Genomic DNA, 22,675 nt, shown 5'->3' on the forward strand with positions numbered 1-22,675 from the left:
GCATTTATGTGGTTGATCCAGTTAAGATACCAGGAAGTGGCAACGCCCAGGAAGTTGACTGAATAGGATTTGGCAATAGCAATAGGCCACTGAATGTCCAAAGAAGGTGACTGGATTTTGAAAATCAGATGTAAAATACCACATGCTTAACCAGGTCTGTTTTAGCATGGGACACAAATCTTTAGAACTACAGTGAGGATGTCAATCCTTCATTTTGTGAGCTATTATTATGACATGATATTCAACGCATGTTACTGACTAGTAACTAAAATCCATTTTGCAGTATATTAAGTGCTTTGTGTAGAGTTTACATGTTCTCTCCATGGTTATGTGTATTTCTGCCAGGTGTTCCAAAATCATGCCTGAAAGATGAGAAGGCAAGTTCGCTGTCTACAGAAAAAAAATGGCGTAGATAGGTAGCACAAGAATCAAAAGGAGACATAATTAGCATGTGACAAAAATAAGTGACATGTCTACAGGGAAAGAGGAGAGTGGAATTGACTGGACTGTTGAGTTGGATTCAGATTTATCACGTAAATTGAAATATACAGTGTAAAGGCTGATTTATACTTGTGTGTACGGGCTACGCCATAGCCCTGATTTTCACTTCTGCGTTGCTCTACACTGTAGCAAGCATGCGTTGGTGTGCGCAAAAATGCTAGTTGGTGGTGGGGTTTCTATGCCAGTGTGTTGAGTTTCTTTGTGAGAGACATGGACGAGGAAATGCATTTCAAACATTTTCGCATGTTGGCAGGTAGATTTGACGATTTGGTTCATCTATTTCGCATTGGTATACAGACATGGTGGAGAAAAAGCAACCAGAAATGTGATGCTACCAAGCAGACCAATCACAGTTGTTGCGGTCTGCGTCACTGTGACGCACGAGTTACTTTTCTGGGGAAGTGTATGTCACCCTACAGCGTAGGGGTACACGGTACCTACGGTGTCAATGTGATGTACAGGTATAAATCAGCCTTAACATGTCACTTGTGTTAACAGCCAACGCACCCAAGGAAATGCTGGGACAGCCCACAAGCGTCACCACACATTGCATTGCTAATATAGCATGCCCACAAAGCTCAGCAGAACAACACAAAAGAATAGCAGCCAGCAAGGGGAAACAAACCCCTTTCCTACCTTCTCTCCCACCACACCACAGGCCTCCAACCCCTGACCCAAGGACTCACAAGGTTCAATGGATTTCTCTCATCACAAAAGCAAGCTTTGAGTACAGGCAAATGTTGAGGAAAAAATTACCTTCAATGCACTACCATTGCTTTCTTCATGGGAAATGGGCAAAAAACTAATAGTTCCCATGGCAACAGAGATCTCTGCCTTCCTTTACATTTCATAGGCATTGACACCCTACACAGTACAGGAGTAATACCAATAATATTCTTGCAGCAGAATCCTAAACTGACTGGCACAAGAAGAAAGGTCAGTATTCTCTTCCAGGACAAGTACCCCAGCAATGAGGCCCCAAGTACATTCAGTTGCCTCAGTTGGATAAGCCACATCATTTGTATGCCTAATACCAGACTCCATAAAACAGACATATTATTCTGAGCTCTATCATAAAGACTACAGGTGGACAGAAAAAAAATACAACAATGATCCTGAAACATTACTTTTAAAATATTCCCTTATAGTACTAAGAATCTATAGTCCATGAGTTCTTGAAATAGAGAAGGAGCTTTTGGCATACAAAACATCTCACTTAGCACATTAGCACAGCAATTACAGATACTATGCAAAACTCCAGTGACCCAAGCTCAATACCGACCTCAGATGCTGTCTGCGTGAAGTTTGTACATTCTTCCTGCAACTGTATACATTTTCTCCAGGTGCTCTGCTTCCTTCTGCGACCTAAAGGTGTGACCTTTAATTGGCCACTGTAAATTTCTCACTGGTGTAGGTGGGTGACAGGAGAATCAGCACAGGAGCTGATGGCATGTGAAAGAATATAGGTTACAGGAGGAATAAAGGGGGAATGAGCCTAAGGAACCCAATCAACTCATTGGGTTAAATGGACTCCTTCCATGTTGTTTAAAAATACAAAAATATTGAAATTATATGGAGAGCACTGAGACCATTGAGTTCAGGAACACGCAGAAGTTCATCTTAAAAAGCAAAAGGAATGCATCACCTCACAAAACTATATTTTTCCCCCACCCCACCACACAATCCAGCCCCACTTGTGGCACTATCAGCAGATCTCATATCAGTCAATGAAGAAACCACAAAATGGAATGGATGTCATCCTCATTCCTCAGGGATTGGATAGGAGAGAGAGAAAATGTTTGAATGTAGTGACGCGATTGGATTTTAAATTCAGATTCATTGAAACTGGAAAAAACTATTATTTTTGGAAAATTAAGTCTACGTGATAGATGAGCAAAGATGAACTTATCTAACAATGTTACATACTTCCATTAAAGATACCTTATGCTATCTGGAAGGCTTGAAGACAAATTATATCTGAACAGAAATCTGCAAAATCCATTTATTTCTAGGATGCAGAATGGAGTAAACATGTAAATTTGAAAGTTCCATTCTGCTCCACCCCAGAGTGACAAACACATTTCTGGAAACTACCATGCAGGAAATGAAAAAGTAAATATAATTATATGAATAGAAATTCAAACTCCTTACAAATTAAAGCCTTCCATCTGCTACCAGATGACTCATCCAAACAAATAATGAATACTCAAACCAAGTATTCCTGACAAAGATAATCAGAAAAGGATATCATGTAAATTCTAGTAACACTTTCATTGTAAAGAAAAGGTTACTATGTATGCATTTAGAAAGTCCTTTGGAAAGTAATTAAAAATTAATATAATTAACTTTGAAAACTGTATTCCAAGACTACAAATCTAACAAGTTTTGAATGAATTTGTTTTTGAAAATGTTCTTAGCTTTATTACAAAATTACAAAGACAGTCCTGCAAACAAATTATTTCCAAGAATATTCTATTATAAAGCATTACCTACCTTCCTTCCAGTCTGTTTTTCAACCATGTTGCTGTTGCTATCAGAACTTTCAGTCTGTGCTGTTCTGGAAGACCCAGATTTGGGCATTTTACAGCTTTTTAATCCTTTCTCCTCAGCTGCCTGTTTCAGGCAATAATTTGGTCATCCTTTATCTGAAAAAGAGAGAATACAAATTGCATTTTTCTTGAGGTATTCAGCTATGAAATGCAAATACACTTCTTTATCGGAAATTCTTTAGGGGATACCTTTAAGAATTAACTGGCATCAGTTTTATCGCAATAAAAATTAATAAATCTTAACTACTAAGTAGAAAGTCAATAATAATACCTATTTGATAAGGACTTTTTACATCTTTCCTGGGGAGATGTCTCACTGATCCTTTATTAGCAAGTCAAGATATGGAATGGGAGGAATAAAACCTTGTACAGATTCTGCTGTTAAGTATACACCCCTTTTTTGGATGGCCAAAACTAAGCAGTGTGAAGAGTACACACTTTCAAGGAAATTATGTAAATAGAAAGACCATCGAAAAAAATAACTCCATTACCAGTGGCAGTGCAATTTCATCAAAAGCAAAATCTGTTTAAGGTCACTAAATTTGCTTGACTGTTCTAGATCTAAATTGTTATTATTTGATAGTTTTTTTGGAAAATTATAGCAAATACACAAGGGAAGGATTAAGCACAAAGTAAAATACATTCTATTAATAAGGCATAATGTCATCATTTTTTACTGTGTGAATACCTATGACTGCAGAAATAGTACAGAATTGCTCATTGAATGATTTTACAAGGTTTTATGCACAACGCAGTTAGTTATGTATCAAAGCTGTAAACTTCAAATAAGATCAGATTTGTAAATTTGCAATGGACTGTAATAGTCAATAAAAGACACTACATGGTTTTGGCTAAAAACCTTATATCCATTTCAAATATTAATTTACAGTAACCAAATGCAACATAAGCAACATTTTGTGTAAAAGATATCACAGGATTTAAAAGCATAAAATATGCCAATCCCAAGACAAACACAATTATATTTTAAGCTAATTTATTTCATATTTTGCTATTTTAACTCCCACTCCAAGCAGAGAAGCATCAGCAGGTTAAGTGGCCTCCAGCTGTAATTTGAGGAGGATGCAGTCCAAAACATTGAGCAATAGTCAGTCAAGACGATGAGGACAGATCACTCCAGACTAGATCGACTAACATTATCAGCTTTGCTACTGAGAGATTCAACCTAGTGGCAAAGAAATCCAACAAAGTCCTACACACAATGAACCATCCATAAGAGTGGCAAAACACACCGGCTGTGTCAAGAGTTCTGATCCCTAGTTAAGCAGTACAGTGGGGCAGGTGAAGAGGAGAAACTACCACTTGCCGAGCTCTGTAACATCTTCAGAGGTAAGCTTATGACACCACATAGGGCAGAATGGCATAGAAGATAGGGAAAGAGAGAGCTAGCAAACAAACTACCTTCACTGCAAATCCCTACAGATTCACCAAGCAGCTGCAAGGACAGAAGCATGGAGGTCCATAAGATATAGGAGAAGTAGTCCATTCAGCCCATTGAGTCTGCTCTGACATTCAATCATGGGCTAATCTAATTCTTTCAGTCATCCCCACCCATCTGCCTTCTCCCCATACCCTTTGATGCCCTGGCTAATCCAGAACCTATCTATTTCTGCCTGAAATACACCCAATAACTTGTCTTCCACAGCCACTCGTGGCACCAAATTCCACAGATTTACTATGCTCTGACTAAAGTAATTTCTCCACATCTCTGTTCTAAATGGACGTCCTTCAATCCTGAAGTCGTGCACTCTTGTCCTAGAATCCCCTACCATGGGAAATAACTTTGCCATATCTAATCTGTTCAGACCTTTTAACACTCGGAATGTTTCTATGAGATTCCCCCCCATTCTCCTGAACTCCAGGGAATAAAGCCCAAGAGCTGCCAGACGTTCATCATACGGTAACCCTTTCATACCTGGAATCATCGTCGTGAATCTTCTCTGAACCCTCTCCAAAGTCAGTATATCCTTTCTAAAATAAGGAGCCCAAAACTGCACACAATACTCCATGTGGACTCATGAGTGCCTTATAGAGCCTCAACATCACATCTCTGCTCTTATATTCTATACCTCTGAAATGAATGCCAACATTGCATTCGCCTTCTTCATCACAGACTCAACCTGGAGGTTAACCTTAGGGCATCTTGCACAAGGACTTCCAAGTCCCTTTGCATCTCTGCATTTTGAATTCTCTCTCCAACTAAATAATAGTCTGCCCATTTATTTCTTCCACCAAAGTGCATGACCATACACTTTCCAACATTGTATTTCATTTGCCACTTCTTTGCCCATTCCCCTAAACTATCTAAGTCCCTCTGCAGGCTCTCTGTTTCCTCAACACTACCCACTCCTCCAACTATCTTTGTATCATTGGCAAATTTAGCCACAAATCCATTAATCCCATAGTCCAAATCATTCAAATACATCGTAAAAAGCAGCAGCCACAATATTGACCCTTGTGGAACTCCACTGGTAACTGGCAGCCAGCCAAAATAGGATCCCTATATCCCCAATCTCTGTTTACTGCTGATTAGCCAATGCTCCACCCACGCAAGTAACTTCCCTGCAATTCCATGGGCTCTTGCTAAGCAGCCTCATGTGCGTCACATTGTCAAAGGCCTTCTGAAAATCCGAGTACATCACACCTACTGCATCTCCTTTGTCGACCCTGCTTGTAATCTCCTCAAAAAATTGTAGTAGGTTAGTCAGGCAGGATTTTCCTTTCAGGAAACCATGCTGGCTTTGGCCTATCTTGTCCTGTGCCTCCAGGTACTCCGTAATATCCCTAATAATCAATTCCAACACTCATGTCAGGTTAACAAGTCTATAGTTTCCTTTCTGCTGCTTCCCACTGTTCTTAAATAGTGCAGTAACATTTGCAATTTTCCAGTTATCCTGTACAATGCCCGAATCTATAGTTTCTTGAAAGATCATTGTTAATGCCTCCACAATCTCTCCAGCTACTTCCCTCAGAACCCAAGTGTGCATTCCATCAGATCCAGATTTATCCACCCTCAGATCACCTTCTCAGTTGTAATTTTCACTGCACATACTTCACTTCCCTGACTTTTTAAAATATCAGTATACTGCAGATGTGAAGACTGATGCAAAATACACATTCAGTTCCTCTGCGTCTCTCAATACAATATCTCTAGCATCATTTTCTATTGGTCCTATCTCTTTTACCCTTTATATACTTAAAAAAGCTTTTAGTATCTTCTTTGATATTAGTCACCAGCTTCCTTTCATAATTCATCTTTTTTTCTTCAAATAACCACCTTAGTTTCCTTCTGCAAGTTTTTAAAAGCTTTTTAATCCTCTATCTTCTTGCTAGCTTTGGCTTCCTTGCATGCCTTCTCTTTTACTTTTACGTTGGCTCTGACTTCACTTGACAGCCACGGTAGTGTCCTTCTTCCATTCAAAAATTTCTTATTTGGAATATATCAGTCTTGCACTTCCATTCCATTGTTGCTCTGCTGTCCATCTTGCTAGTGTCCCTTTCCAATCAACCTTGGTCAGTTCCCCTCTCATGCCATTTTAATTTCCTTTATTCCACTGAAATTCCGACTGTTGGAATTTACTTTCTCCTTCTGAAATTTCAAAGTGAACACTGTGAATATTGTGATCACTGTTCCTCAAGGGTTCCTTAACCATAAGCTCTCTTACCACCTCCGGATCATTGCACAACACCCAATCCAGTACAGCTGATCCCCTAGTGGGCTCAACATCAAGCTGTTCCAAAAAGCCATCCCTTGGACATTCTACAAATTCTCTCGAGATCCAGTACTGACCTCGTTTTCCCAATTCCACTTTCATGTTAAAATCCCCAATGCTTGTCATGACATTGCCCTTCTTACACGCCTTTTCTATCTCTTATTATAATTCGTAATCCACATCCTGGCTGCTGTTTGGAGGCCTGTATAGAACTGCCATCAGGGTCCTTTTACCCTTGCCATTTCTTAACTCAACCCAGAGTCTACACCTTCCAATCCCATGTCCTCCCTTTCTAATGATTTAATATTATTCCTTATACACAGGGCCATACCACCCCCTCTGCCTATTAACCTATCTTTTCAATACACTGTATGTCCTTGGATGTTCAACTCCCAGTTGCAGCCATCCTTACGCCAAATTTCAGAGAAGGCCACAACATCATACTTGCCAACCTGTAGCTGAATTTGAAGATTGCCCATTTTATTTCTTATGCTACGTGCATTCAAATACAACACTTTCAGTCCAGTATTTGTTGCTTTCTGTTTTAACTGCACCACGCCTCCATTGCCCTGTAAATCATCCCACTGGCTGTGATTATGCCTAATCTCCTGCCCGTCCTTTCTATTGTCTCTGTTGTGCACTATCTTTGATTTATTTCTGTTTTTCCCTTCCTCAGCCCTATCACTGAGCCCCATCCCCCTGCCAAATTAGTTTAAACCCTCCCTAACAGCTCTATTAAACCTGCGTGTTAGGATATTGGACCCATGCTTCAAACAAGAGTTGGATCTACACCTTCAGAACCTCCAATCACAGTATCATCCCTGATAAAGATGACAGTCTGTTATCGAAACATTGGTTAAAATCGATACCAGTAACCCAAGACTTCACTCATCATATATGCTGGGAAAGCACTAAATCCTTTTTCACAACCACAGGCTGTTGGCAGAATCTCAGAAGCATGCAGGCCCAAGATAGACCAGCTGGTTGAGTGGCGTCACAACAATCATGCAGTCAACGTCAGCAAAGATGAAGAAATTAACTGTGGACTTCAGGAATGGGAAGCCAAGAGATCAAACACCAATCCTCACTGAGGGGTCAGTGGTAGAAAGGGTCTAAGTTCCTGAAAATCGTACACAGGATTGAAAGAGGTTGCTGATAGTTGTAGACTCAGCAAGCTTGATCATGGGTACAAGCCTCCCCCCCACCATTGAGGACATCTTCAGTTTAAAGTGAAAACATGATTGCATTAATTTTGATTCCTACCCCCACCCATACTCCACCTCAAGTAGTCTATACTCATTAACATGACTGGGCATTTAGAATATCATTCATGTTGCATTGCATCATGTCCTATTACGTTATGAAAATCCTCTGTATAGTAAGAAATCTGAAGCAGAAGTAAACAATTAAACAAAAGCAGAGGCAATGCAATTCCCTTTGTTGTCCAAAAAGAACTTCCCATTAACACAGCTAAAATGTCCAAAAATGAATCTTTATGAAAGAATTTACTTTCTGATTTCCCACATTTTATTGCATTCAACTTAACCAGTGCTAATTATTATAGATAGACCATTTACTAAAGACAACCAACAAGGAACTCAATATGGAAGATATCTACTGTTCTCAGCACCAGCAAGCTTCGTACTTCCACAAACAAGAGAAAATCTGCAGATACTGGAAATCCAGGCAACACACACAAAACGCTGGAGGAACTCAGCAGGCCAGGCAGCATTTATGAAAGAGAGTAAACAGTCGAAGTTCTGGGCTGAGACCCTTCATCAGAACTGGAGAAAAAAGATGGGAAGTCAGTGTAAAAAGATGAGGGGGGGAGGAAGAAATGTATGGCAAAAGGTGATAGGTGAAACCGGGATGGGGAAGGGGGAACTGATAGGATAGGACAGAAGACCATTCAAGAAAGGGAAGCAGCAGGAGCACCAGGGAAGGTGATGGTCAGGTAAGGAGATGAAGTGAGAGAGGGAAATGGGAATGGGGAAGGGGGGAGGGCATTACCGGAAATTTGAGAAATCTATGTTTACACAATCAGGTTGGAGGCTACCCAGACGGAATATAAAGTGTTTCTCTTCCAACCTGAGTGTGGCCTCATTGCGGCAGTACAGGAAGCCATGGACTGACACATTGGAATGGAAGGTGGAGTTAAAATGGGTGGCCAATGGAAGATCCCTCGTTTTCTACCAGACAGAGTGTAGGTGCTCAGCGAAGTGCCCTTCTATTCTAAATTGAGTATCATTGATATACAGGTGGCCACACCAGGAGCACCAAATACAATAGATGATCCAAACAGACTCACAGGTGAACTGTCGCCTTACCTGGAAGGACTGTTTGTGGCCCTGAATGGTAGTAAGGGAGGAGGTATGGGGCAGGTGTAGCACATGTTACGCTTACAAAGTTAAGTGTCAGGAGTGAGATCAGTGGGGAGGATTGAATGGACAAGGAAGTCACATAGGGAGCAGCAAAAGATGTGGTGGTGGAATCCCGTTGGAGATAGTGTTAGTTACAGAGAATTATGCACTGGACGAGAGGCTGCTGGGGCGGTAGGTGAGGACCAGAGGAACTCCATCCCTTGTGGGGTGGTGGGAGAATGGGATGAGGGCAAACATGCGCAAAATGTAAACTATGCAATTGAGGGCAGCGTTGATGGTAGAGGAAGGAAACCCCATTTCTTTTAAGAAGGAGGGCACCTCCTCTGTTCTGGAATGATAAGCCTCATCCTGAGAGCAGATATGGCAGAGTTGGAGGAATTGAGAGAAGGCGATGGCAACATTACTAGTAACGAGGTGGGAAAAGGTATAGTCCCAGGTAGGTGTGAGAGTCCATGGGTTTATAAAACATATCACTGGGTAAGCTGTCTGCAGGGAGAGAGAAGAGAAATCAAGAAAGGGGTGGGAGGTGTCCCTAAATCTGAGGGCAGAGTGGAAGTTGGAGGCAAAGTTGATGAAGGTGACGAGCTCTACCTGACTGCAGGAAGCAGCACCAATTACATCATCAATGTAGCACAGAAAAATTGGGAGTGATACCAGTGTAGGCTTGGAACATAGGCTGTTTGATGTAGCTGACAAAAGAGCAGGCATTGCATGGATCCATGCAAGTACTCATGGCTACACCTTCTGTTTGAAAGAAGTGGGAGGAGCTGAAGGAGAAATTATTGCGAGCGAGGGCCAGTTTCACCACATGGAGGAGAACTGGTGTCCAGAAAGAAACAGAGCTCTGAGGCCTTCCTGGTAGGTGATGGAGGTGTATAAGGATTGAACATCCATAGTGAAAATCCAAGATAATCTGGGCCAGGGAACTTGAAATCACTGAAAAGATCAAGAGTGTGTGAAGCATCATGGATATAGGTAGGAAGGGGCTGAACCAGGGCAGATAAAACTGAGTTGAGGTTTGGAAATATGAGTTCAGTGGGGAAGGAACAATAGATCTATATAGACAGGCAAGTTGTACATCTTGGGTAGGAGGTAGAAATGAGAGGTGTGGGAACTGTGAGGTTGGTGCCAGGGGATGGGAGATCCCCAAGAGTTAATAAGGTTAGTGTTGGTGCAGGAGACAATGACCTGGTGCTTCTCAGTGGAGTCCTGTTCAAGGGGCAAGTAAGAGGTGGTGTCTGACAGATGTCGCCTGGCTTCAGCTAGGTAGGGGTCAGTCCGCCACTTTCTTTGTCTGCAGGTTTGATGGTGAAGACCCAGAGCAGGCAGAAGACCAGAGCACAGAGTCCAGTAAGAGCAAGGTTGAAGGTGTGAGAAGGGGTCATTGGTGTGGGTTGGAGAATCCTTGCTGAAAAAGTAGCATGCGACAGAGGTGGCAGAAGAACTCATCATCTTGGTGGGTGCAGAGCTCACTGAGATGTGGGTGCAGGGGGACAAAATTGAGGCTCCTACTGAGGGGAAAGTCAGAAGGGATGGTGACGACCCAGCATGGATGAGAGTTGGGATTGGGGGGCGTGGGGGGTTGGTAGTGTCAGAGGAGAAAGGAAGGTTGGGGGAGAGGGAGTTAGAGTCTCTGAGCTGGCATGGGACCTGAGAGACACAGAATTGTAAACTAGAAGGGGTCTGGGGTTCCAGTGACAGTGCACAAAGATCTAGCCTGGAAATTCTATCCGTCAAGACTGAAGTCAGAGTTGGAGGTTGCGCAATTGGCACTTTGGAAGTCATTGAAAACTGCATTGATGGCGGTGGAGTCCAGGTTCTGAATCTGCTTGGGATCATTAGAATTGCTGAGGTTGGCAGCAGCGATCACTGTTTGGAGATGCCTGTGCCTGCAGGTCCATCTCCACTGCACCTGCTCTCAGGATGAGGCTGTTCATTTCAGAATTAAGGAGCTGTCCTCCTTCTTCAAAGGAAGGGGCTTCCCTTCCTCCACCAGCAACGCTGCCTTCAACCACATCACTTTAATTTTACACAAGTCTGCCCTCATCCTATCCTACTGCCACTCCACCGCCCACCAGAGATAGGGTTCCTCTCGTCTTCCCCTATGACCCCACCAGCCTTCCTATCCAGCACATAACTTTCCGTAACTTCCATCATCTCCAACTGGATCACACCACCAAGCACATCTTTCCCTCTTCCAAATTCCACTTAAATGCATTTTATTATACAGTATTCATCTTAACTACTCCACAAAGTAATTTTATATTCTATCAAATTTTAGATAAAGGAACTTTCCTTGCATTTCTTAATATATTTAGTAGTAAACATTCTCTGCTTAAGGAAAATAAAACCTGTAGAAGCTGAAAATTTGAAATAAAAAACAGAACTGCAGATCAGATAATTTCTGGAAAGAGAAACATAGTTGATGTTTCAGGTAAAAGATAGTCTGGCACATTTATGGACCATGTTTTACACTACCCTCCACAAAATGAAAACACAGCCAGTCTAATAAAGACCATCAACACATTATTGGTCCATCATTTCTTTTCTGGAGAAACACAGAAATCGATAGAACATTATAATAGGCCCTTTGGCCCAAAATGTTGTGCCAGCCATGTAACCTACTTGAGAAACTGCCTTGAATTTCCTTACCACCTAGCCCTCTATTTTTCTAAGCTCCATGTACCTATCTAAGAGTCTCTCAAAAGACCAACTCACCTACCACTCTTTGTGTGAAAAACTTTCCTCTGCCATTCCCCTTGTACCTACTTCCAAGCATCTTAAAACTATGCTCCCTCATGTTAACCATTTCAGCCCTGGGTATTAAAAGCCTCTGGCTATCTACACTATCAATGCCTCTCATCATCTTATACACCTTTATCAGGTCACCTCTCATCCTCGATCACTCCAAGGAGAAAAGACCAAGTTCACTCAACCTATTAACCATATAACCATATAACAATTACAGCACGGAAACAGGCCATCTCAGCCCTTCTAGTCCGTGCCCAACGCTTACTCTCACCTAGTCCCACCTACCTGCACTCATCCCATGATCCTCCATTCCTTTCCTGTCCATATATCTATCCAAATTTTTTTTTAAATGACAATATCGAACCTGCCTCTACCACTTCTACTGGAGGCTCGTTCCACACAGCTACCACTCTCTAAGTAAGAAAGTTCTCCCTCATGTTACCCCTAAACTTCTGCCCCCTAACTCTCAACTCATGTCCTCTTGTTTGAATCTCTCCTATCCACATCAACTCTATCTATCCCCCTCACAATTTTAAATACTTTTATCAAGTCCCCCCTCAACCTTCTATGCTCCAAAGAATAAATACCTAACTTGTTCAACCTTTCTCTGTAACTTAGGTGCTGAAACCCAGGTAACATTCTAGTAAATCTCCTCTGTACTCTCTCTATTTTGTTGACATCTTTCCTATAATTTGGTATTCTCATAAGGCATGGTCTCCAATCCAGGCAACATCCTTGTAAATCTCCTCTGTATTCTCTTTATAGTACCCATATTTTTCCTGTAGTGAGGTGACCAGAACTGAACACAGTACTCCAAGTGGGATCTAAAGTATTGTCTAGCTATAATATTTGCTCACGGCTCTTGAACTCAATTCCACAGTTGATGAAGCCCAACACATCATACGCCTTAACAACACTGTCAACCTGCGCATCAGCTGTGAGTACCTTATGGACACGGACACCAAGATTTTCCCGTCTTCCACACTGCCAAGAGTCTTACCATTCATTCTTCATTCTGTCTTCAAATTTGACCTACCAAAATGAACCACTTCACACTTATCTGGGTTAATTCCATCTGCCACTTCTCAGCCCAGTTCTGCATCCTACTGAAGTCCTGCTGTAACCTCTGACAATCCTCCAGAGTATCCACAACGCCTCCAACTTTTGTGTCATCAGCAAACCTACTAACCCACCCTTCTACTTCCTCATCCAGGTCATTTATTAAAATCACAAAGAGAAAGGATCCCAGAACAGATCCACGTGGAACAATCCAACAAAAATGATCATTGATGGAGGTGACCAAATAGGATACCATAATGCAAAAAATCCTCATACTAACTTGTGAAAGGAATTCATTGTTTCCAAGATGATTCTCAGGTCATCACTTCAAAGTAAAAACCGGAAACATAAGGCAGTTGGTTCAAAATTAAACTACTCTCTGTAAGCAGAGCATACAAGGAGATAGCATGAGTTGGCTATCAGGCCCCTCAAGCTTGCCCCATCATTCTCAACTCAAACATAGCATGATTAAGTGACAATTATTTTTCAATTCCCCTATAAATTCCATTAATTTCTTATTACTTGAACAATACGCTCCATTTTTCTTCCCAGTCTTTTCTTATTTCCATATCTCCTTACAATATTTACAAAAAGCAATTCAGCCCACTGAGTCAATAATACCTACATACCCAGCAAATCTCTAATGCTCCTACCACCAACATGAAAGGTAATTTACTGAATTAACCTACCTGCAGATCTCTATGATGTGGGAACAACTGGATCACACAAAGAAGCCCACACAGTCATATGGGAACACATGTATTCCATATAGAAAACATGAAAGTCTGGACTGAACCTGGGTCACTGAATTTGTGTGACAACTGTATTCATTCAAGTTCATTGTCATCTTACTACTGTATATGTATACAACCAAATGAAACATTCCTCTGGACCGCAGAGCACCAACAAAATATCACATAGAACATAAAACAAAATATTACCACAAATAGGTTAACAAAATATAATGCAGAGTTCATGCAGTGCGCTGTGCGGGTAAACCGCTCACTGTCCTAATGATGAGACCTTGGTGGTGACAGTGTATTCATTAGTCTACAGCCTGAGGGAAGAAGCTGTGACCCAGTCCAGCAGTCCTAGTCCAAATACTCCTGTACTTCCTTCCTGAAGACAGTAGGTCAAAGAGTTTGTAGGATGGGTGGTAGGGATCTCAAGAATACTTTGGGCCCTTCACATACACTGCTTTTGGTAAATATCAGAAATATGAGAGGTGGGGGAAGGAGACCCTGGTGATCCTCTTAGTGGTTTTTACTATCCTTTGAAGCGTCTTAGAATTCGATGCCTTGCAGCTTCTGTACTACACAAAGATGTAGCTAGACAAGACACTGTTGATGTTGCTCATGTAGAAAGTTGTTTGAATCAGGGCAGGGAGCCTTGCAGACCTCAAACTCCTTAGAAAGTATAGATAATGTCATGCCTTCTTGACTCGTGAGGTGGTGGTGTGGGTCAAGGTTGGAGTATCCAGATAAAGAAAGCTGGAAGAATCTGTAGTGTATGGTGATAAAATATAGCAACACATCAGTCATGCATACAGCAAGTGAAGGCTTTCTCACTATAAGGCAAACATGAAAGGAAGCAGCATAGTTGTTCATTGAGCTGGAGTACAGTTGATTTGGCTTGTTGCCCAAACTAGTCCTTTAGCTAAACCTGGGAGTCAATGAAGAGTGACTATGACTCAAGCAATGAAATGCGGTCTAACATTCAATTTAACGTTAGCCCCGGGACACCAATGCTGTACTGGCAGATTCTCCATGGAGTCCAACCAGGCAGTGCAAACTTCGTCTTAATTCCCCAGTTTTTATACTTGAGAATTAGCACATTGATCCAGTGCCATGTTAGACTAACAAATATAGAAAGCTTATTAAAAATGAATAAGAAATGGCAGTGCAAAAATTTTTTCATTACTGAATGGTAGATCTTAATATCTGATTTAATTTTAATGTGATGTGTCCTGTGAGCTACATGACCCTTCAAGCTTGCTGAGCCATACAAGACTGATTTAACTTTTCTAAACACCCAAATGCCCCTTCAAGTTCCTTGAATCCTTAACATCCAGAAACCTAGTGATCTTTGTTCATAATGGAGACAATGAATGAGCCTTAAAGTCCTCTGGAGTAGACAGTTCCAAAGACTCAGCATCCTAATATTGCAGAAATTTCTCCCCTTCCAGCCTCTTCATCCACTTTGTCAAGTCATCCTTCACAAATGCTGCAGATTTCAATAGATCAACTTTTATTCGTCTAAACTCCAGATAATTGAGACTTAATCTACCCATACCCTTTTCCATGTGAGGGGATCCACCAGCCCAAGAATAAAACTGAAAATGCTTGAAACACTTAGCAGGCTTGGTAGCATTTGTGGAAAAAGTTAAATTCTTTAGGTCAAAGATCTTTCATCAACTGCTCTGATGAAGGGTCTATGAAATGAAAAGTTAAATGTTCCTCTTGCTGACTACTTGCTGTGTTTTTATATTAAATTTACAAGTTCAGGAACCAATCTAATGAATCTTTGTTGCACTCCTTTTCATAACAGGAATCTGCTTTTAGGAAAGATGACCAAAATAGTATATAGTGAAGTCTTAGCATTACATAAAACATTATTCAAAATCTTGCAATAAAATTATCATCATTCCCAATTGCCTGATGCACATTTTTTTTGCCTTCAGTAAATTATGCACTCTTAGGTCTCTGTGAACATTGATTTTAAATCTTCCATCATTTAAAAATCCCAGCAGTGTTGTTTTTGTTCGACCAAAGTGGATGACCCCACATCTAGTGGCAGCACGGTAGTGTAGTAGTAAATGCAGTTGTTTTCCAGTACCAGTCATTCCTAATCGGAGTTCGATTCCTGCCACTGTCTGTAAGGAGTCTGCAGATTTTTCCCATAACCATGTGAGTTTCCTCTGGGTGCCAAAAAATTTGCAGATGCTAGAAATCCAAGCAACACACACACAAAATGCTGGAGAAACTCAGCAGGCCAGGCAACATCTATGGAAAAAAGTATACTCGATGTTTCAGGCTGAGACCCTTCAGCAGGACTAGGGGAAAAAAGATGTTATTTTTCTAATCCTGACAAAGGGCCTCAGCCCGAAACATCGACTGTTTACTCATTTCCATAGATGCTGCCCAGCCTGCTGAGTTCCTCCAGGTGTTCTGGTTTCCTCCCACATTCCAAAGATGTGCAATTAGGATTAGAGAGTAGTGGGCATACTACGTTGGCATCAGAAGCATGGCAATCCTCATAGACTGGCCCACAAATACAACTCATAATTTCCTAATTTACTCTGAACCACCCCCCCTTCATCAGTACTCCTGGAGATTTGAAATGACAAAAAAAATGCAATGGCTCTTGGCAGAACAATGCACTTGAAAACATTTCCACCCAGGTCATTTATGTACATCACAAACAGCAGAGGTCCTGGTACAAACCCCTGAGGAACACCACTAATTACAGATCTCCAGCTTGAATAAGTCAAGTAAAGATAGCATGCAGTCAGACTGTCAGGAAGGGCAGGCAGATGATGGGATAAAGTCACAGTCAACAGGGTGAGTATCAGTACATCAGTAATGCAAAATCAAAAAGGGTAACAAATACAGTACCTCAAGGTGTTGTATCACAATGCGCAGAGTGTAAGAAATAAGGCAGATGATCTTGTTGCACTATTACAGATTCCCAGGATGATGATGTGGCCATCATTGAATCGTGGCTGAAGGACAGTTGTGGTTGGGAGCTGAATGTCCAAGGTTAATGTTGTATCGGAGGGATAGCAAGGTAGGCAGAAGGGGTGGCGTGGCTCTACTGGTAAAGAATGGCATCAAATCAGTAGAAAGATGTGACATAGGTTCAGAAGATGTTGAATCCTGGTTAAGAAACTGCAAGGGCAAAAGGACCCTGATGGCAGTTATATACAGGCTTCCCAACAGGAAATAGAAAAGGTGAGTCAAAAGGGCAATGTTATGATAGTGTTGGGAGATTTTGACATGCAGACCAATTGGGAAAATCAGGTTGGTAATGGATCTCAAGAGAGTGAATTTGTTGAATGGTTAAGAGATGGTTTTTTAGAGCAGTTTGTAATTAAGCCTACTTGGGGATCAATTATACTGGACTGGATGTTATGTAATGAACCAGAGGTGATTAGGGAGCTTAAGGTAAAAAGAACCCTTAAGAACCAGTGATTACAATATGAAGTTCAACTTGAAATTTGATAGGGAGCAAGTAAAGTCTGACGTAGCAGTATTTAAGTGGAGGAAGAGAAATTACAGTAGTATGAGAGAGGAGTTGGCCTAAGTAAATTGGAAGGAACTGCTGGCAGGGATGTCAGCAGGGCAGCAATGGCGTGCCTTTCTGGGGAAAAATGAGGAAGGTGCAGAACCTGTGTAGTCCAAAAATGAAAAAATACTCAAATGGCAAAATAGTACAAGGGAGGCTGACAAGGGAAGTCAAAGCTAATGTAAAAACAAAAGAGCATACAACAAAGCAAAAATTAGTGGTAAGACAGGATAGGGAACTTCTTAACCTACAGAGAGCAACTAAAAGAATCATTAGAAGGGAAAAGATGAAATATGAAAGCAAGCTAGCAAATAATATCAATGTGGACAGTAAAAGCTTTTACAAGTATGTAAAATAAATAAGAGAGGATATAGGACTACTAGAAATTGAGGCAGGAGAAATAATAAAGGGGAACAAGGAGATGGCAAATGAACTAAATGAGCATTTTGCATCAGTCTTCACTGTGGAAGACACTAGCAGTGTGCCTGATGTTGTAGTGTGTGAAGGAAGAGAAGTGGATACAGTTACTATTACAAGGGAGAAGGTGCTCAAAAAGCTGAAAGACCTGAAAGTACATAATTTACCCAGAGCAAATGAACTGCACCCTAGGGTTCTGAAAGATGTAGCGTTAGAGATTCTGGCAGCATTAGAAATGAACTTTCAAAAATTATTAGACTCTGGCTTGGTGCCAGAGGATTGGAAAATTGCAAATATCACTCCACTCTTTAAGAAAGGAGGAAGGCAGCAGAAAGGAGATTATAGACCTCAGTGGTTGGGAAGAATTCGGAGTCAATTGTTCCAGATGAGGTGATGGAGTACTTGGTGACACAGGACAAGATAGTACAGTCAGCATGGTTTCCTTCAGATCCTTCAGGGAAAACCCTGCCTGATGAACCTGTTGGAATTCTTTGAGGAGATTACAAGTAGGATAGATAAAGGGGATGCAGTGGATATTGTATATTTGGACTTTCAGAAGGCCTTTGACAAGGTGCCACACTTGAGGCTGCTTACCAAGTTAAGAGCCCATAGTGTTACAGGAAAGTTACTGGTAAGGTTAGAGCATCGGCTGATTGATGGGAGGCAGCGAGCGGAAGTAAAAGGATCCTTGTCTGGTTGGCTGCCAGTGACTAGTGGTGTTCCGCAGTGGTTGGTGCTGGGACCACTTCTTTTTATGCTGTATATAAATGATTAAGATGATTGAATAGATGGCTTTGTTGCCAGGACTTAGACAGATCAGGAGAATGGGCAAGAAAGTGGCAAATGAAATATAATGTTGGAAGATGCATGGTCATGCACTTTGGTAGTAGAAATAAATGTGCAGACTATTTTCTAAATGGGGAGAAAATCCAAAAATCTGAGATGCAGAACACCCTAAAGGTTAACTTGCAGGTTGAGATGGTGGTGAGGAAGGCTTTATAAGGTGAGCCCTCACCTTGAGTACTGTGTACAGTTTTGGGCTCCTCATCTTAGAAGAGATGTGCTGGCATTGGAGAGGGGCCAGAGGAGGTTCACAAGGATGCTTCCAGCAATGAAAGCATTATACGACGAACATTTGATGGTTCTGGGTCTGTATTTGCTGGAATTTAGAAGGATGGGGGGGGGGGGGGGTCTCATTAAAACCTTTCAAATGCTGAAAGGCTTAGACAGAGTAGATGTGGAAAGGATGTTTTCCATGGTGCAGGGAACAGCTTTAGGGTAGAGGGGCACCCATTCAAAACAGAGATGCAGAGAAATTTCTTTAGCTAGAGGGTAGTATATTTGTGGAATTTGTTGCCACGTGCAGCTCTGGAGGCCAGGTCATTTAGTGTATTTAAGGCAAAGATTGATAGGTTCTTGATTGGACACAGCATCAAAGGTTATGGGGACAAGGCCAGGAAATGTGGTTGGTGCAGAGAAAGAAAGGATCAGGCATGATTAAATGGTGGAGCAGACTCGATGGGCTAAATGGCCTAATTCTGCTCCTATGTCTTATGGTCTTAAGTCCCTTCAACCACTACCCTCTGTCTTCTATACGCAAGCCAGTTCTGAATCCTAACAGCAAATTCACCACGGACCCCACACATCTTAATCTTCTCTGTTAGCCTCTCATGAGGGACTTTGTCGAACACTTTACTAAAATCCATGTAAACAAAATCCACTGCCCTACCCTCATCAGTCTCTCTTGTTACCTTGTCAAAAAGCTCAATCAAGTTAGTAAGATAACACCTGCCCTGCACAAAGGCCGTACTGGTATGTAATAAATAGGATCTTGGGATAGAAAAATCTGATTTAAGTCTATTAATAAAGTAACTTCAGGTGAGCAGATATAGTAGTGTTAATAATAATAAAAAATAATAGAGCACCTCAAAAATTATTTTAAAAATACAGAAATTACGCTTGCTTTGAAAATTGGACTTGTCAATGGAGCCAGTTTTTAGTTCACATTATCTTGGTCATGATTGCTTTACTCAAGTATTTCGTCCAAGGTGGCCTGTCAATCTCATGGAAAGCATACAATCAAAAGGTTATATAATGGGTATGTCTTGCAACATTACTTCGAAAACAAGTTAATTCACATGCACTGCCTAATTGCATATCTGGAAAACATTAGCTTTAGAATAAATCTGTCGTTGTAGTGGTTGCAATCCTATAGTCTACATGAATAGCAGAGGCAGAGGAAATTTCAATGCAAGTTTTCTTGGTTCATGTTGCTACATAAGCATTTTCCATTTTCTTTTGTTTATATAGCACATACATTGCTAAATCAGACAAATGCAACTCTAGCACAAAACAAATTGCATACTGAGAAAACTCTGCAAGTTCAAAACAATACTCTCAATTTTTTTCCTGCCACAACATGACATATTGATTTATACGGGGCACAAACACAAACTGCCTGATCTCAGGACTTTCTGCAAGAGGAATTCCATTTTTCTTAGATAAATACGTTTTTCATATTTGTTTAATACTGGCAGAACATGCTTCCAGATGGCAGAGTGGCTGTATTCTTTAGTATGGAACTCAGTTATGAACTGTAAGGATAAGATTGCTGCCTCAGAATTTTCTAGCAGCAGAGTCCATTTTATCAGCAAAATTACAAACTATGTGCATATATTATGGTAAGTGTGGCACTTGATTGAAGAAATGGCAGCATAAGTAACATATGTGAAATTCTGATTATGTTGTACGAAGTTTAATGTTAAGCAGATCCTGCAGATTGGTGAATTAGCAGCAACAGGGGCAAAAGAGGGAAACAAAATCAAGATCAGATGCAACAAAAATCATACTTCTTTGAAAGAGCTGCCTGTATTCCCAAAGGTTCACAGACTTTGAGCTTTCTTCATTACTCTAGAAATCAATCCTTCCCAGGTACCTGCTCAAATCATCTTAAAAATGGCTATGAAATTCAGTTCCACTATCTTTTCCTGTAGTGCTTTCCAAACAATGCTCAATTTAAAATTGATATGCTCAGTTCCTTTGTCAATAATTTAAAGAATTATCTGTGGATACCAGCCCACTTATCCACACACAAAAAAGCAACTGGGGCAAGCCCTTCTGTGTAAAGCAAACATAAAATCAACTCTGCAACATAAATGATGAAAAACATCAAAGTTGTAGTCAAGTCAATTATTTGTGGTTTGTCAGAGTATTGGTTGTAAAGTTTTTATTTCTTTTGAAAAAGACTCTTCCAAGTGAGTCAAGTGATAGACAAAACAACATATGCTGGATTTACAGGAATGCTTCTGAAATTATTTACTACACTCCTGAAAAAAAACTCACTGTCCAAAACAAAAACAAAGTGATGAAGATGTTCAAGTTTATGGTTGTTGTGTGTAACAGACTTGCAGAAACCCAGCAGAAAAAAAACTGTTCCATAGAAGAAAAGGCCTTTTGGTCCACCATGATGTCATTTTAAACTAATCCCATTTCACTGCACATAGTATATCCCTCCACCCTCTGCCTATTAATTTATCTAACTAAATACCTTGGGGGGCAAATAAGAGGAAATCTGCAGATGCTGGAAATTCAAACAACAACACACACAAAATGCTGGTGGAACACAGCAGGCCAGGCAGCATCTGTAGGGAGAAGCGCTGTCAACGTTTTGGGCCGAGACCCTTCGTCAGGACTAAATACCTTGTTACTATTGTATCTGCTTTCATTTATCTCTTTGGCAGTACATTCCAGGCACTAAACATGGTGTTAAAAAAAAAACTGCTCACAAAACTCCTTTAAATTTTCTCCCTCTTACCTTAAATCAATGTCCTTTTATATTTCAAAGGTTTCAAAGGTACATCTAATGTCAGAGAAATGTATACAATATACATCCTGAAATGCTTTTTCTTTGCAACCATCCATGAAAACAGAGGAATGACCCCAAAGAATGAATAACAGTTAAATGTTAGAAACCCAAAATCCACCCCCCCCCCCACCCCAGCTCCCCTCCTTCCTGCATATAAGCAGCAGCAAAGCAACGATCATTGACATTAAAACACCAGGAAAATAGTCTATGCATTCCTCTCAGCACTTTATATACCCATCAGTCATCCTTCAACTTCTGATGGTTTAAAGCAAGGGTCCCAACCTTTTTTGTGCCATGGACCCCATACCATTAACCAAGGAGTCCGTGGACTCTGGGTTGGGAACCCCTGGTCTAGAGAAAACAATACAAGTTTGCCCATCCTCTCCTAGCTAATGCACTCTAATCCAGGCAATGCTATGGAAAGCCTCTTCCAAAGTTCATAGTACATTTATTATCAAACAGTGCATACAGTGGTGCTAGAAAGCTTGTGAACCCTGCAGAATTTTCTCTATTTCTGCAAAAATATGACCTAAAATGTGATCACATTTTCATGCAAGTCCTAAAGCTAGATAAAGAGAACACAAAAAACATTATAAGGCAGTCCCCGGGTTATCAACGTCTGACTTCGGACATCTCGTACTTACAAATGGACTGCCATAAAGTCTATTATATTGAAAAATTTGAGTTAAATACAATGGTTTGTAATAACAAACGCACGCACTACATTGTAACACTCATGAAAACACTGCACGGCTTCAACGGTTCGTCAGCTCAATGAAGGAGAACGCTGTCCGCTATTTTAACTTGGATCACGTTGCTGTTAACACTGTGTTGAGTGTGTAACTTTGTACTTGACTTAAATTTTTCTCTTATTTACCCTTGTAACCATGCCTCCAAAGCTAAATTCGATGCAAGTGCTGATGATGAATCAAAGAAAAGTAAAACGATCACGATTGAAAATAAGGTGGAAATAATAAAGCAATTGGAAAGAGGTGAAATGCCATCGGCCTTTGGAAAAGAGTTAGGCTTCAGTCAGTCAACAATCAGAACAACTTTAAAGGATAAAGTGAGAATAATGGAGCATGTGAAAGGCCCTGGCCCGATGAAAGCTACAATTATTACTAAGCAATGCAGTGG

The 22,675-nt window shown here is 40.9% G+C and overlaps 1 protein-coding gene across 4 annotated transcripts in view; it reads right to left on the minus strand.

The window, feature by feature from the left end:
* Positions 1-22,675, minus strand: part of ankrd12 (ankyrin repeat domain 12) — a 198,332-nt gene that overhangs the window by 90,106 nt on the left and 85,551 nt on the right. For all 4 annotated transcript variants that reach the window (XM_073047322.1, XM_073047339.1, XM_073047313.1 and 1 more), the window contains exon 2: positions 2,995-3,146. In XM_073047322.1, coding sequence (XP_072903423.1) covers positions 2,995-3,081 — 87 coding nt within the window. In that variant the 5' untranslated portion in view covers positions 3,082-3,146. The remainder of the gene's footprint in view (positions 1-2,994; positions 3,147-22,675) is intronic.

This window comes from Hemitrygon akajei, chromosome 1 (genome assembly GCF_048418815.1).
Source record: "Hemitrygon akajei chromosome 1, sHemAka1.3, whole genome shotgun sequence".
Taxonomy (NCBI): Eukaryota; Metazoa; Chordata; class Chondrichthyes; order Myliobatiformes; family Dasyatidae; genus Hemitrygon; species Hemitrygon akajei.